This window comes from Pelophylax lessonae (assembly GCF_965119305.1).
Source record: "Pelophylax lessonae genome assembly, chromosome: 8".
NCBI classification, from domain to species: domain Eukaryota; kingdom Metazoa; phylum Chordata; class Amphibia; order Anura; family Ranidae; genus Pelophylax; species Pelophylax lessonae.
The window spans coordinates 294,727,410-294,743,791 of NC_138775.1; the positions used below are offsets into that span (position 1 = coordinate 294,727,410).

Consider the following 16,382-nt stretch of genomic DNA (forward strand, 5'->3'; position numbering starts at 1 on the left):
ATCTTGGTGCCCTAAGTGATTTTGGGAGCCATTGTTATACTCTTTGGAGGCATTTTTCTCTAATAGTTCTCATCTTAACGGGATGAATGTCTGCTTGGCAATCCTAGACATGGAGTTTCTTGTTCCCTGGATCCTTGTGGAAGTTGAGGATTAGGGCCGTCATTTCTCTTTAGCCCAAATTGTGGTTTTCCTTCTGCTGCTACAGCTTTTTTAGGGTTCTCTGTCTGGTTTCAGCTCCCATGAGTTCTTTGTCTCCTCTTTGACCATATTTTAGGTGCCAAAGTATCTACTTTGTAGAATTTTGTGAAGGTATGCACCGACGACCAAGTGGCCGCCTTGCAAACCTGCGATATTGATGCTTGACGGAAGGCCCAAGAAGCACTCAGTGCCTGAGTAGAATGCGCCGTGACAGGGAAAGGTGGAACCTGACCTTTCATGGAATGGGCCTAAGTTACCGCCTGTCTGATCCATCTGGAGATGTTAGCCGAAGAAGCGGCCAGCCTTTACCTTGTTCCCTCCGTAACTACAAAAAGCGAGTCTTACCTCTGAAAGGACTCCGTAGCTGCCAGATACACCCGAATCGCCCAAACCACATCCAAGGTATGCAAGGCGAATTCCTTGGGATGAGCCGGCTTGGGACACCAGGATGGCAACACAATATCCTCATCCAAATGGAAGTCAGAGACAACTTTGGGCAGGAATAATGGACAGGGACGAAGAATCACTTTATCTCTATGGACAACAAATTGGGACTGCGACAGGATAATGCCGCCAATTCCGATACCTTGCGGGCCGATGTAATAGCCACCAAGAATGCCACCTTCTGGGACAACGTGGGAAGGGTAATCTCCCTAATAATCTCAAATGGAGTTTTCTGGAGAGCCGAAAGCACCAAATTTAAATCCCATGGCCGCAAATGAGATCGTACAGGTGGAGCCACATGTCGAACCCCATGAATGAAGGTATGAACTAAAGAGTGCATGGCTAGGGGTCACTGAAAGAAGATTGCCAAGGCGACACCTTGTCCTTGATGGTACTCCAGGATCAACACCCCATTGAAGAAAGGTTAAGATTCGAATCAAAAGGATCGAGGATGAGCGCCAATCAATTCTCCTTAAGAAATGTATGCTTTCCACGTACAATGGTGTATCTTGTAGAAAACGACTTCCTCACCTTCACCATAGCATGGAACACTGATCCAGACAAACCTCTATCCCTCAGTACCTGGCTTTTGATAGCTAAGCCATTAAAACCAAGGACTGTAAAGCAGGATGGTAGAGCAGCCCTTGGGACAACTGACCTTCTCTGAGAGGAAGCCCCCAAGGGACATTTACGACCACCAGAATGATTGGAAGATCCTCGCCCTTGATTCCTCACAGGAACCGCAGCCTGAGCCGAGGATGATACTGGACTTACCGTGGCCCATTGGACGCCCGTGGTGTCTGCCAGAGGAACATGTGACCTTACCACGAACTTCGGTAGGGAAGCTGTCAGCCAAGGGAATGCTGCAACTCAGACCCATGGCCGGTCGTATGCGATGCTGCAAGACGTTTAACTAGTGGGCCAGCCTCTGTCTGTGAGGCTAGGTCTCGGGTGATCTAGCGCACAGCTGCGGTCTGCACGCACTTGCTGGGGGGACCACTGGATCTAGATTATCCAGCCCGTTGCCCAATCCGGCAGTTGATTGTAGATCTCCCAAAGGAAAAAATAGAAAAACAGAAGATGTAAGGAAGGAGAAAAAAATTGCTAGGACCAGAGATCCCAGCAGGAAGCCTACGTCCTTACTCCTGACTAGACCGATTAAAACTGATTACCTAGAGCAGAGTGGGGGGGGGTTATATACCAGCTAAGGACGGCCCATAGGCGTAGCCAAGTGTCTTTTGTTCTGCCTAGTTCTATTCCTGGAGGAGGCAATAAAACCCAGTAGTTATGATTTATGGAGCGCTGTGTCCGTCGATGAACGAAGGTGAAAGAAAATTGTTTTTTTTTACTCACCATTAAATTTTATTTTTTTTTGGGTTGGGATTGCGTCAAAGTAGCGCAACTTTCAGGTTGTAAAAGTGTGAAAGGGGCCTAACCCGACAGTAAAAGACCTTGGGGGAGATTTACTAAAACTGGAGTACACAGAATCTGGTGCAGCTGTGCATGTTAGCCAATCAGCTTCTAACTTCAGCTTCTTCAATTAAGCTTTGACAATAAAACTTTGAAGAGGATTGGTTTATATGCAGAGCTGCACCAGATTTTGCACTCTCCAGTTTTAGTAAATCAGCCCTCCCTTATGTCCATTAATGTACTCCAAATAAAGGATGTGAGTAGTAAATCCTATTGACTGGCCAGACAATTTGTCAGCACCATCTCCCATATTTCTGTCCTTACAAGTTTGCTTTAGCCCCCATTCACACACCAGTGCGACTTGTCATGTGATTCGACCGATCACAAGTCGCACCCTACTTCTGGTTATGGAACCGTTCACATCGGTGCGACTCCTTCTTGCACTGATTTTGGAAAGGTTCCTGCACTATTTTTGGGGATTTCATGTGTGACTTGCATTGACTTATGTGCATGAAGTGGCACAGATGTCGGCAAGCCACATATGAAATTGCACTAATCGGCGGCTTTGAAATTGCACTGAAGTAGCGCGATTTCAAAGCCACATTCAGTATGAACCAGGGCTTTAAGCCTAACTCCACTTTTATTGAGAAAAAAAACATTCCCCTCTGGGTGATCTCTGTACATTGCAGGGATTGTAACAAACTTTGTTGCAGATTTCTACCTTTTGTTATTTTGAAGAAATCATTGTTTGTTCCTCTGTGCTGAGTGGGTCTAATGGGAGTGGTTTCATAATTATCTATCAGCTGTGGCAGCTGCAGGGCTCTAATGAGGAAAGCTGCTGGGTCTGCATCCCTTTAGACGTGTTCCTATTGGGAGGATCTCACCAAAAATGACATTTTTGTTGCAGGGGATGCCAGAAATCTGATTTGTATCTTAGTGCAGACTTCTGGGAAAATTGGTGAGCCAATCACACAAGCAGGAAATGATGTTTCTGGGGGTGTGGTCAGTATACATTCTGTGTACAGAACAGCTCCAGGCGGCCATATTGCATTGCATTCTCAGAAAATTACAACAGCTGCAGAGTGAAAAGGAAAGGTCATTTTCAGTAACATTGAATTACAATATGATTTGTGTCACAATTGTATACGCTATATTGTTTTTTCTTTATTTGCTGTTTTCTTTCCCCCACAAAAGTGGAGTTACTCTTTAACTCATTCTGGACTTGAAGGATTTGCCCCCTTAACCGCTTCCGGACCGCCCGCCGCAGATATACTGCGGCAGGCTGGCCCTCCTGCGCGAACCGACGTAGCCCTACATTTTTCACGCGCCCTCAGCTAGGGGGCAAATGCGCGCCTCCGCCTGCGCGCTCCCACCCCCACTCGGCAGAGGAGACTCCGATGCACAGGGCCGGCGGCACCGATTGCCACCGGGCACTTGCGATCGCTCCCCGATGAGAGAGAACGGTCTGCTGTTGTAAACACATCTGACCGTTCTTCTCCCTGCAATGATCATAGAGCTCCTGTGATCCTTCTATATCGGATCACATGTCTCTATGATCATTTCACAAGCCGCCCCCCCCCCCCACAGTTAGAATCACTCCCCTAGGCTCACACTTAACCCCTTGATCACCCACTGTGTTAACCCCTTCCCTGCCAGTGTCATTAATACAGTGACAGTGCATATTTTTAGCACTGATTAGTAATGTAGTAATGTCACTGGTCCCCCCAAAAATGTCAGTTAGGGGTCCGATCTGTCCGCCACAATTTTGCAGTCCCGCTAAAAATCGCAGATCACCGCCATTACTAGTTAAAAAAAAAAAAGAGAAAACAATAAAAATGACATAAATCTTTCCTGTAGTTTGTAGACGCGATAACTTTTGCGCAAACCAATCAAAATACACTTATTGTAATTTTTTTTTTTTTTTTTTTTACCACAAATATGTAGCAGGAAACAAATTGGCCTAAACTGTTAAAAAAAAAAAATTTGATTTCTAAATTTTTTTTGGGAATGTTATATAGCAGAATGTGAAAAATATGTATATATATATTTTTTTTTAATAGAATTGTCGCTCTTTTTTTTGTTTATAGCGCAAAAAGTAAGAATCGCACAGGTGATAAAATACCACTAAAAGAAAGCTCTGTTTGTGGGAAAAAAAGGACATCAATTATATTTAGGTACAGCGTTGCCCGACCGCGCAATTGTCCGTTAAACGCAATGCCGAATCGCCAAATATGGCCTGGTCATTAAGGGGGCAAATCCTTCCGGTCCAGAACTGGTTAATGACCAGGCCATTTTTTGCGTTTCGGCACTGCATTACTTTAACTGACAATTGCGCGGTCGTGCGACGCTGTACCCAAATAAAATTGATGTCCTTTTTTTCCCACAGAGTTTTCTTTTGGTGGTATTTTATCACCTCTGCGCTTTTTATTTTTTTGCGCTATAAACAAAAAAATAGCGACAATTCTGTAAACAAAAACAATATTTTTCACATTCTGCTATATAACATTCCCAAAAAAAATGTAAAGATCACATTTTTTCATCATTTTTAGGCCAATTTGTTTTCTGCTACATAATTTTTGGTAAAAAAAAAAATTGCAAAAAGTGTATTTTGATTGGTTTGCGCAAAAGTTATCGCGTCTACAAGCTAGAGGAAAGATTTGTCATTTTTATTTTATTTATTTTTACTAGTAATGGCGGCGATCTGCCATTTTTATGGGGACTGCAACATTGCGGCAGACAGATCGGACCGCTAACTGACATTTTTGGGGGGACCAGTGACATTACTACAGTAATCAGTGCTAAACATATGCACTGTTACTGTAATAATGACACTGGCAGGGAAGGGGTTAACCCGGGGGTGATCAAGGGGTTAAATGTAAGCCTAGGGGAGTGTTTCTAACTGTGGGTGGAGGGGCTTTTGAAATGATCATAGAGACCTGTGTTCCTATATAGAAGGATCACAGGCGCTCTGTGATCATTCCAGAGAGAAGAACGGTCAGCTGTGTTTACAACAGCCGACCGTTCTTCTCTCTCAGCTTGGAGCGATCGCGGGTGCCTGGTGGCAATCGGAGCCCCCACTGCCAAGTGGGGGTGGGAGGCGCGTGTCTCCCCCCTAGCTGCAGGCGTGTGACTGATATAGGGCTACGTCGATTCGCACAGGAGGACCAGCCTGCCGCAGTATCGGAAGAGGTTAAGGGGGCGTTCTCTCTCAGCGGGAAGCGATCGCGGGTGGCCGGTAGCAATCGCGGCCGCTGGCCCCATGCATCGGCATCCCCCCTGCTGAGTGGGGGCGGGGGTGTGCCGCCTGTGGCGCACGCTCGCCCCCTAGCACCAAGTGCCAGACCGACTTAGTATTACGTCGGTTCGCGTAGGAAGGTTTGACTACTGCAGTAAAACTGCGGCGGGCGGTCCTTAAGCGTTTAATCCTTGATACGATTGGAACACAGGTAGATACCTTTTGGTTTGTTCACAGTTTTATAAATCTTGTATGTTTTGTGTTCTCTTTGGCAGTTGGTTCACATCTTCGCACACGAGCCAGCGCACTTCCCGCCGATCAAAGCGCTTTTCCTGCTGGTCACATCGCTGACTCTCTCCCTGTTTCAGCAAGGTTAGTTCACACCGGTGATCCGTACAATGTAAACACTTCCTGTTTCTATTCCAGGGTTCTGCCAGGACCGAATCACTCTCATCTGATTGGGTTGTTGGAGGTTGAATATGGTTGTGCAGCCATGTTTAAACATATGAGGATTTAAAGAATATAATAAGAAGCTATCGCTGTTCTTTAAGATAATACAAGGTTTATTTAAAGTCATTCTATTGTCAAAATAAAAAATCTACATATAATTCAGCCTGCCAGAAGCATTAACACAGCGGTATTTGTTTTTCTGAGTCCTTCATGTAATATGATGTTACTACCTGCTGATCCTGCCGGTAGATTTATTTTTCCATTTCCTGTAATAGGGTGACAACGCTGTTTTATCTGCAGGGAAATCACACAGCAGCGTTGTCACCCTGTGGTCTGGGTGGTCTTACACCGTCTTAGAAGTTTTAGATGGATTTTAAGTAACAAATTTTTTTTCATGCAAAATGTGGAATATTTGTGATGTGCACAGAATGATCATTGATGCATACATTTTTAAAAGAAATTGCAGAATTTGTAGTCATACAAAAAGAGAACACTTGCAATATTTCCTTATATGAAAATGAAACGGTTTTAGATAGGGGTGCAATGAAAAGGAAAATTCCAGTGCCGAAAACCAAAAATTCAGGATGCACTTAACTCGAAACGGACAGTTTTTAATTTTTTTTAAATTTAATTCATGTGGCTGGGGTTTCTGCATTGATGTCAACGGGGGGCAATTTTGCATCGATGTCAACGGGGGGAGTTTATGCATTGAAGCCAACGTGGGGGCGTTTATGCATTGAAGCCAACGGGGGGAGTTTATGCATTGAAGCCGACGGGGGGGAGTTTATGCATTGAAGCCGACGGGGGGGAGTTTATGCATTGAAGCCGGGGGGGGGGGGAGTTTATGCATTGAAGCCGACGGGGGGGGGGGGGAGTTTATGCATTGTAGCCGATGGGGGGGGAGTTTATGCATTGAAGCCGACGGGGGGGAGTATATGCATTAAAGCCGACGGGGGGGGAGTTTATGCATTGAAGCCGACGGGGGGGGGGGGGGGAGTTTATGCATTGAAGCCAACGGGGGAGGGGGGGTTATGCATTGAAGCCAACGGGGGGGGAGTCTATGCATTGAAGCCAATGGGGGGGGGGGGTTTATGCATTGAAGCCAATGGGGGGGGATTGGGGGGAGATGAAGCCAACGGGGGGAATCATTTTGCATTGAAGCAAACGGGGGTAATAATTTTGCATTGAAGCAAATGGGGGGGGGCTGATTTTGCATTGAAGTCAACGGGGGGGGGGCAGCTTTGCATTGAAGTCAACATGGGGGGGGGGGGGGGTGCCGTTTTGCATTGAAGTCAGTGGGATGCAATTTTGATTGATGACTCAGCATGCCATTATCGGCACTTTTTTTTTTCTATCGACATAATGCGTGGCTGATAAGTCGGTGCATCCCTAGTTTTAGACATATAGTCATATGTGTCAGTGGCAAACGATTATCCTGATCGCAGTATCCTGCATTGTCCTGCATATGTTGATTCTCATTCTTTTATACCTATGTATCAAAAGGAGAAGATTATCTTGCATATGTTGATTTTTTTTTTTTTTATCCAATGTTTGCTTTTTCAAGGATGCACATATAGTACAAAGCACTGGGAGAATCTTAGGAAATTGGCCAGAAACTGGGTATTGTTCACAAACATCTATTTTCAATTGCACAACACCACAAACTTTAACTGGCAGAAAAAAGGATGCATTGGTGTGCAGGTATTGGTATGGAGGACCTGTGCCCGGATTGAGGAAGAAGAAAGGGAAATGAGAGGAAAGGTTATGGTTCTTTACAGGGGACCTTTGCCCCTATGTGCCACCATCTGTCTGGACAAGGCAGATGTCCGGGCAGATGGAGGTAGAGGTCCTCCGAGGTGAACCCTGTGATTTGTGAGAACTCCCGAGTCATCAGTCGTCTTCAGCACAATTTCAGATATATATTTTCCATATCGTAGATTAATGTCAGCTGGTCAGCATACAGTCGGAAACGTCTATTACTAGCTGATGACATTCAGCTGACCATGTTCTGTAATGTTGGAGATGTTTATCCAAGCCACTTCTTTAGTTCTAATGAGCATCAGGAACGTACCCCAACGTTTATATCCACACAGCACCTACACCTTGGTCCAATCACCGTGAAAAGACAGATGTTCGTGTCCAAAAACTGGATGGGGTAGAAGGTGTTCTGGAACCACTCTGCTCTAATTACATAACCCCATCATTGGTGGCAGGAAGGCTTCCTTTGTGGTAAAGCTTCAATTAACAGAGTAAAGATGTTAAAACGACATATGTTAAATAGTTACATAGTAGGTGAGGTTGAATAAAGACAACAGTCCATCGAGTTCAACCTGTGTAGGTGTGTGTGGCTGTAATCATCTCTCATACCCCTGAATTTTCTGATCCTTGAGATGTACGTCTAAGAGTCTTTTGAAAGCCATCATACTTCCCGCAGAAAACACCTCTTGTGGTAGAGAATTCCACAATCTTGTAGCCCTAACAGTAAAGAACCCCCCACGTTGCCTGAGGTTAGACAGATGGTGTCGAAGGCCACCATCCCTGCTCAATGAGGGTTGACTTGTTCCACTTTCACTTCCACTCTTCCACTTCACTCTTTCACGCCTCTTATGAATCAGTCCAAGAACTGTCCAAAATGTGCAACATACTTTGCGTGATCTATAGATGGTGCTGATGTTTTATACTGGATTGTGATGTAGGATGGGCAAACATACATGTACAAACTAATTTATGTCTCATCACACTCATTATCCTAGCCTTTCTCAACCTTTATAACATAGAGGAAACCTTGGCATACAAAGTCGTAACTTTCAGGTCTCAGGGAACCCCTTCTGCTAATTGCTAATATCTACATGCAAGGGGACATTGGCATGAATACTAATTTGAAATATAAGAACAAATTAACAAATGTAATGTATTTTCAGTACTAATAAGTAATGAAATAATAATATTAATAATGTAGAAAAAGAAATAGCCGCACATCCAGGAATTCCAGTTGCCTTTAGATTTCTTTTAATTCCAAAATGTTACAAGTGATGACACCAACATGAAGTCATGTAGATGCGTTTCACACATACTTCTTGTGCTTAATCATTACCGTAAGGATTAAGCACAAGAAGTATGTGTGAAACGCGTCTACGTGACTTCATGTTGGTGTCTTTGGTGTCATCACTTGTAACATTTTGGAATTAAAAGAAATCTAAAGGCAACTGGAATTCCTGGATGTGCGGCTATTTCTTTTACTACAAGTTTTCTACGGAGGCGGGCTGAGGCCAGCACTCTATGGGATACTCCATCTCCTAGCTATCACCACACACCTGGAGCAGCATTCTCTCTCTTCAGTATAATATTAATAATGGTCAGAAAAGAAGGGCAGTGAACTGCCTTCTTTACTGGTGGTCAGTGGAGAAAGGTCCCCTTAGATTAGTGGTCAGTGGAAGAAGGGGTCCACCTTACATTGGTTGTAATTTGGAGAGGAGCCCCGTACATTGGTGGCCAGTGGGGACAGGCCCTCTTAGATTGTTAGTCAGTTGGCAGAGGTCCACCTCACATTTGTGCTCAGTGGAGACGGCTTTCTTAGTATGGTGGTCAGTGGAAGGAGGTTCAACTTACATTGGTGGTCAGTGGAGATGGGCTTCCTTAGATTGGTGATCAGTGGAAGGAGGCCCAACTTACATTGGTGGTCAGTGGAGACGGGCTTCCTTAGATTGGTGATCAGTGGAAGGAGGCCCAACTTACATTGGTGGTCAGTGGAGACGGGCTTCCTTAGATTGGTGATCAGTGGAAGGAGGTCCAACTTACATTGGTGGTCAGCAGAGATGGGCTTCCTTAGATTGATCAGTGGAAGACGGTCCAACTTACATTGATAGTCATGGGGAGAGGAACCTCTTACATTGGTGGTAAATGAGAGAAGGACTCCATTACATTGGTGATCAGTGGGAAGAATAGTCCTTACATTTTTGGTCATTGGGAAGAATGCCCCTCGTACAGATACTGTAGCTATATAGATCATTGGTTACTTGAGGGGTTACTTGACATGAGTTCAGAGAGGCTGAAATTGCTCATCTCTCAAGGAACTCCTAGCATATTTGGGGAACCCTTGTTGAGAGAGACTTCATTATCCTGTATGGCCAACCCTTAGACTCCGTTCACATGTAGGCGTTTTTGGGGCGTTTTTCTGCTCTAGGATCAGCTCTCAAAACGCCCAACAAGACAAATCCTATTCATTTCAATGGCCCCTGTTCACATCTGAGCGTTTTGACGCTGTATACAAAACGCCCAACGCTCAAAAAAGTACATGAGCTTCTTTTTGGGCAGATTACAGGCGTTTTCCATTGATCTCTATTCAATCTAAAAACGCCTGCACAAAAATCGCGGTAAAAATCGCCGCAAAAAAACGCGGTAAAAAACGCGCGAAAAACGCTACGCTGTGTGAATGTAGCCTTAGTCAATTGAATTGCGTTCCCCTCCCAGCATACGTAGCTTAAGCTAGCTTTACTCTGCAAGGAGAGAGAGCGACAATATATCCCTCTCCTCCATTCAGAGAAAGAGAGAGAACACAGGGGCGGGCTTCATAGTGACTGATCACTCTGATATCCAATCCGAGTCAAGATCATTAATACAGAACCTGGGGCTCCCAGTGAGACCGCGGTCTCTCTGCTGGAAACGTGCCGCGCAGCATACTCCCAGCACAAAGACAGATACGCATGTATGCGGCCTCAAGGAACAAAGCCCAGTCCAATAAGGCCGCATATATGGGTACTGTCCACAGGAAGGGGTTAAGGCATAGAAAAACTTCTGAGTCTTGACCTGTAGAATTTGCCCTCCTATGTTGACCATTGTTGAGAGGTTGCTTTGCCTCCCTAAAGTTTGTTGACAGGGAGAACAACTGGTTTGCAAGAGACGTGAAAGAGGCAATTTTGACGTCTCTACCTGGGTGTCTACAGCCATGTACATCAGGGCTTGACAAATTTACTTTGAATCTAGGAGGCAGCTAAAAAAAGTTAGGAGTCAGTTTGTGCGCGTGCACGGCGATATTTTACATGTATCGCAATCAATGTTTTCATGCGTAGGCGCCCCAACGTGGGTGTTTAAGTTTGTAGCCGCATTTATGTGGGGGGGGGGGGTGCTCAAAAACATTTTTTGTGCTAACTTTTTACCACTTTTTAAAGTGTTTTTACTTAACTTTGCTTTTTGTCACATAGGGGGCAAAAAGTCCCCTATGTGATGATTTTTTGGTGACCGGTTCTCTGAGACATGCAGGGTCTTAAAAAGACCCTGCATGTCTCCCCTATGCTCCACTAAATGTAATGCATTGCAGATTGCACTCCCTCCCCTCTACCCTGGGGTGCCTGCTATGGCAATCCCGGGCACACAGATGGACAAGCAGAGCCTGGGACACAAGTCGGCGGAGGGGGAGAAACCTTACCAATGTGTGTAGAAGCAATCGAGCGGCAGCCCAAATGCTTCCACCTGACAAGTGAGCAGGGCTGAATGTAGAAAAGAAAATAACCTGCTTGGTGCCCAGGACTGCATGTTCTGGGTGTCGGGTGTTACAAATTGTGACGGCTGATAAAGCCCAGGCGCCAGGATGCAATTTCTAGTCGCCATGGAGACTTGGCGCCTGGAATTTGTCAAGCCCCGATGTAAATGAAAGGTTCCACACCTATGAAGCCTTCCTGACATCCAGGTGGTTCCATAACTTTCACACCTCCCATCCTGTTCTTGGATAACAACATCTGCCTTTCTGTGGTGATTGGAGCAAGGTGTTGGTGCCACCCATGTAAATATAAATGTTGGGGTATGTTCCTGATCCTCATGAGAACTGAAGAAGTGGTTTATAGAAGCTTCAAAACATCTCCAACATTACAGAACAAGTCCAGTTGAATGTGACCTGGCTATACCATGACCTGAATAAATGAGAACCTTCACAGAAGGTCCGCTTCAATTACCTTTTGCAGGGTGAGATACTTATTGATTATGAAGGGCCAGAAGCAACATAATAAAATGTTATTGGTGGTACATCCACAGGGATAAAAGCTGAGAAGATATTTTGTGTCAGAAAGATTGTAGTAATGGAGGTTTGATCTCTGCCTCTCCCGTGTGTGAGGATTTGTCCAGTCCCACCAGAACAAAGCAAGGAATGCAATGGTTTCTGACTTAATCATAGGAGCCAGCTGATGGAGCAGATAAAGTACACAATGTTCATCCAAGCACATTGTATGTCAGTGAGAACCAGGAAAGCTGTAATATGTAACACAAATATGGTAATTTAGTTACTTTTGGTTTTTAAATCTTACCCAATATTATTAGCATATGTAGTAATGCTTGTGTGTGATTTATAGGTGGTGCTGATGTTTTTATACAGGATTGTGATGTAGGATGGGAAGTCATACATGTAAATAACTTTATATCTCATCACACTCATTATCCTAGCCCAGTGATGGTGAACCTTGGCACCCCAGATGTTTTGGAACTTAATTTCCCATGATGCTCATGCACTCTGCAGTGTAGTTGAGCATCATGGGAAATATAGTTCCAAAACATCTGGGGTGCCAAGGTTCGCCATAGCTTTTCTCAACCTTTATAACATAGAGGAACCCTTGACATACAATGTTGTAGCTTTCAGGTCTCAGGGAACCCCTTCCACTAATTGCTTATATCTACAGCTCCGGGTACATTGGCATGAACACTAAGTTAAGCTATAAGAATAAATGAACAACAAATGTGATGTGGAAATGGAAAAATCTGGATGGCCGCACTCCAATGTAAACAACTTTATTAAGTATAGTAGTCCATACAGTAACAGGAGGTACAAATGACGGCAGCAGCTATGTAACAAATGTAATGTATTTTCAGTACTACTAAGTAATCAAATTATAATATTCATAATGGCCAGGAAAAGAAGAGCAGACAGTGAAAATTTGTAGTGGTCTGTGTAAAACGTTCCGCTTTATGTTGGTGGGCAGTGAACTGCCTTCTCCACTGGGGATCAGTGGAGAAGGGTCCCCTTAGATAAGTGGTCAGTGGAAGAATGGGACCACCTTACATTGGTTGTCATTTGGAGAGGAGCCCCTTAGATTGGTAGTCAGTTGACAGAGTCCCACCTCACATTAGTGGTCAGTGGATATGGGCTTCGTTAGACTGGTGGTAAGTGGAAGGAGGTCCAATTTACATTGGTGGTTAGTGGAGATGGGCTTCCTTAGATTAATGGTAAGTGGAAGGAGGTCCACCTCATATTAGTGGTCAGTGGAGATGGGCTTCCTCAGATTAGTGGTAAGTGGAAGGTGGTCCACCTCACATTAGTGGTCAGTGGATATGGGCTTCCTTAGATTGGTGGTCAGTGGAAGGAGGTCCACCTCACATTTGTGGTCAGTGGAGACGGGCTTCTTCAGATTAGTGGTAAGTGAAAGGAGGTCCACCTCACATTAGTGGTCAGTAAAAATGGGCTTCCTCAGATTAATGGTAAGTGGAAGGAGGTCCACCTCATATTAGTGGTCAGTGGAGATGGGCTTTCTTAGATTGGTGGTCAGTGGAAGGAGGTCCACCTCATATTAGTGGTCAGTAAAGATGGGCTTCCTCAGATTAGTGGTAAGGGGAAGGAGGTCCAACTTACTGTGGTGGTCAGTGGAGACAGGTTACCTTAGATTGGTGGTAAGTGGAATGAGGTCCAACTTACAGTGGTGATCAGTGGGATGGTCTTCCTTAGATTGGGATAAGTGGAAGGAGGTCCAGTTTACATTGGTGGTAGTAGAGATGGGCTTCCTTAGATTGGTGATAAGTGGAAGGCGGTCCACCTCATATTAGTGGTCAGTGGAGACAGGTTACCTTAGATTGGTGGTAAGTGGAAGGAGGTCCAACTTACAGTGGTGATCAACGGGATGGTCTTCCTTAGATTGGGATAAGTGGAAGGAGGTCCAACTTACATTGGTGGTCATTGGTAGAGGACGCTCTTACGTTGGTGGTAAATGAGGACTCCAGTGATTGTAATGGTAAGATTATTTCTTACATTGTTGGTCATTGGAAAGAATGCCCCCTCGTACAGATACTGTTGTTAAATGGGTCACTGGGGTCAGGAGTCACTTGATATGAACTCAGAGAGGCTGAAATTGCTCATCTCTCAACTCCTAGCATACTCAGGAGACCCTTGTTGAGAAAGGCTTCATTATCCTGTATGACCGACCTTCAGCCACTGTTTGAATCTCATTCCCCTTCCCGCATACGTAGCTAAAGCTAGCTAAGAGAAATATTATTCTAAGTTGGAAATAGAGTTACTTGCTAAGTTAGAACTAGAGCTCTCAATTAGTGAGGAGCGTGAACTTGGCAGATTGCAGAGCTATAGGCCTGAGTCAGCAAAAGTCAGACCTTTTGCAGAGAGACGACTGCTTCCACATTGAGAACCAAGGGTCCTCCTGTGCAGCATGTTGACAGGGAAAAGACTTTTTGTAATTGGGCTGTGGCTTTTTTTTTTTTTTTTTTAAAAGACCACCACCTTTAAGATTTTGCACGCTTCAGTTGGGCTTTAGGGTGGAAAAGGCTGCAGGACCGAAGTGTTTGTAAGTTGAATACGTTTTTATTTTTGTGAATTGTTTTGCAATGGTTTTCCTATAAAGTGCACCTAAACTCGGACAACCTTATTCTTCATACACTGTGACATCAGTCAGTTGTAAATGGTACAGCTATTACAATGGCCATTGTGCAGCTGTTCTTTAGCCTTGCATTTATCAATAGATGACTCTTCCTGTTCCAGATCTCTGCCCCCAATGGGGATTGCATATAAAGATCTATTTTTATCGTTGAAAAGTAATCCTTAAGCTCCATGGAGTCAGTGACTTTGCCTAAGCTGAGAATGATATCATCGGTCTGCTGCAGGCAGTAAGAAGCATTTCCTCAGTCTTCACTCTATTGATCAGATTGCAACATTGTAACTTCATATCAGGTCGTAAAGTGTGAGCCTGCAACAGTTGCAGAACTGCACAGATACCAATATTTACAGTTGTGCTCATAAGTTTACACACCCTGGTAGAATTTATGATTTCTTGGCCATTTTTCAGAGAATATGAATAACACACAAACTTTCCTTTCACTCACGGCTAGTGTTTGGCTGAAGCCATTTATTATCAATCAACTGTGCTTACTCTTTTTAACCACTTGCCGACTATATATGGCAGCGGTCAGCCCCTCCCAGGCAAAGTGACGTACCGGTACGTCACTAGCCTGGGACCAAAAGGGGGGCGAGCTCGTGCCGCCGGAGCTCCCGCCCCCGCTCGTACCTGAAGAAGCCGACGCGTGTGACCGGCAGACCCGATGTCCGCCGGTCATTCTCGATCGTCGGGTAGAGAGGGAGAAAGGCAGGCGGCTAATGTAAACAAAGCCGCCTGTCATTCTTCCCTGTGTAAAAGCACAGATCACTCGGTCCTGCTATGTAGGACCATTGATCTGTGCTGTTACACACACAGCCACATCCAATCACAGTAAGAAACACGCCCCTAGGGACACACTTAACCCCTCCCTCTCCAATAAAGTTAACCCCTTCCCTCCCAGTGTCATTTTTACAGTAACAGTGCATATGTATAGCATTGATTACTGCAGTAATGTCACTGGTACCCCCAAAAATGTCAGTCAAGGGTCCGATCTGTCCGCTGCAATGTCGCAGTACCGCAAAAAAAATCGCAGATCACCGCCATTACTCGTTAAAAAAAAAAAAACAACAAAAATGACAAAAATCTTTCCCTTAGTAAACGCAATAACTTTTGCGCAAACCAATCAAAATACGCTTATTGTGATTTTTTTTTTACCAAACATAGAAAACAATTGGCCAAAAATTTAAAAATATTTTGATTTTTACATTTTTTTTTGGAGGGGGGGAATTTCATATTAAAAAATGTGAAAAATATTGTTATTTTTGCAAAATTGTCGCTCTTTTTTTGTTTATAGCGCATGATCAAAAAATCGCACAGGTGATCAAATACCACCAAAAGAAAGCTATGTTTGTGGGAAAAAAAGGACGTCAATTTTATTTTGGTACAGCTTTGCACGACCGCGCAATTGTCCGTTAAAGCCACGCAGTGCCGAATCGCAAAATACCCCCTGGTCAGGAAGGGGGTAAAATCTTCCGGGGCTTAAGTGGTTAAATCATAATGACAACAGAAACTACCCGAATGGCCCTGATCAAAAGTTTACACACCCTGGTGATTTTGACCTGATAACATGCACACAAGATGACACAAAGGGGTTTGAATGGTTATTAAAGGTCACCGTCCTCACCTGTGATCTGTTTGCTTGTAAATAGTGTGTGTATAAAAGGTCAATGAGTTTCTGGACTCCTGACAGACCCTTGCATCTTTCATCCAGTGCTGCACTGACGTTTCTGGATTCTGAGTTCTGGGGAAAGCAAAAGAATTGTCAAAGGATCTGCGGGAAAAGGTAGTTGAACTGTATAAAACAGGAAAGGGATATAAAAAGATATCCAAGGAATTGAAAATGCCAATCAGCAGTGTTCAGACTCTAATCAAGAAGTGGAAAATGAGGGGTTCTGGTGAAACCAAACCACGGTCAGGAAGACCAACTAAAATTTCAGCCACAACTGCCAGGAAAATTGTTTGGGATGCAAAGAAAACCCCAGAAATACTTTCAGGTGAAATACAGG

The 16,382-nt window shown here is 44.4% G+C and overlaps 1 protein-coding gene across 1 annotated transcript in view; it reads left to right on the forward strand.

The window, feature by feature from the left end:
* IPO13 (importin 13) overlaps positions 1-16,382 on the forward strand; it is a 126,153-nt gene that overhangs the window by 70,475 nt on the left and 39,296 nt on the right. The window contains 1 exon segment of the mRNA XM_082265019.1: positions 5,563-5,659. Within this exon segment, the coding sequence (XP_082121145.1) occupies positions 5,563-5,659 (97 nt within the window).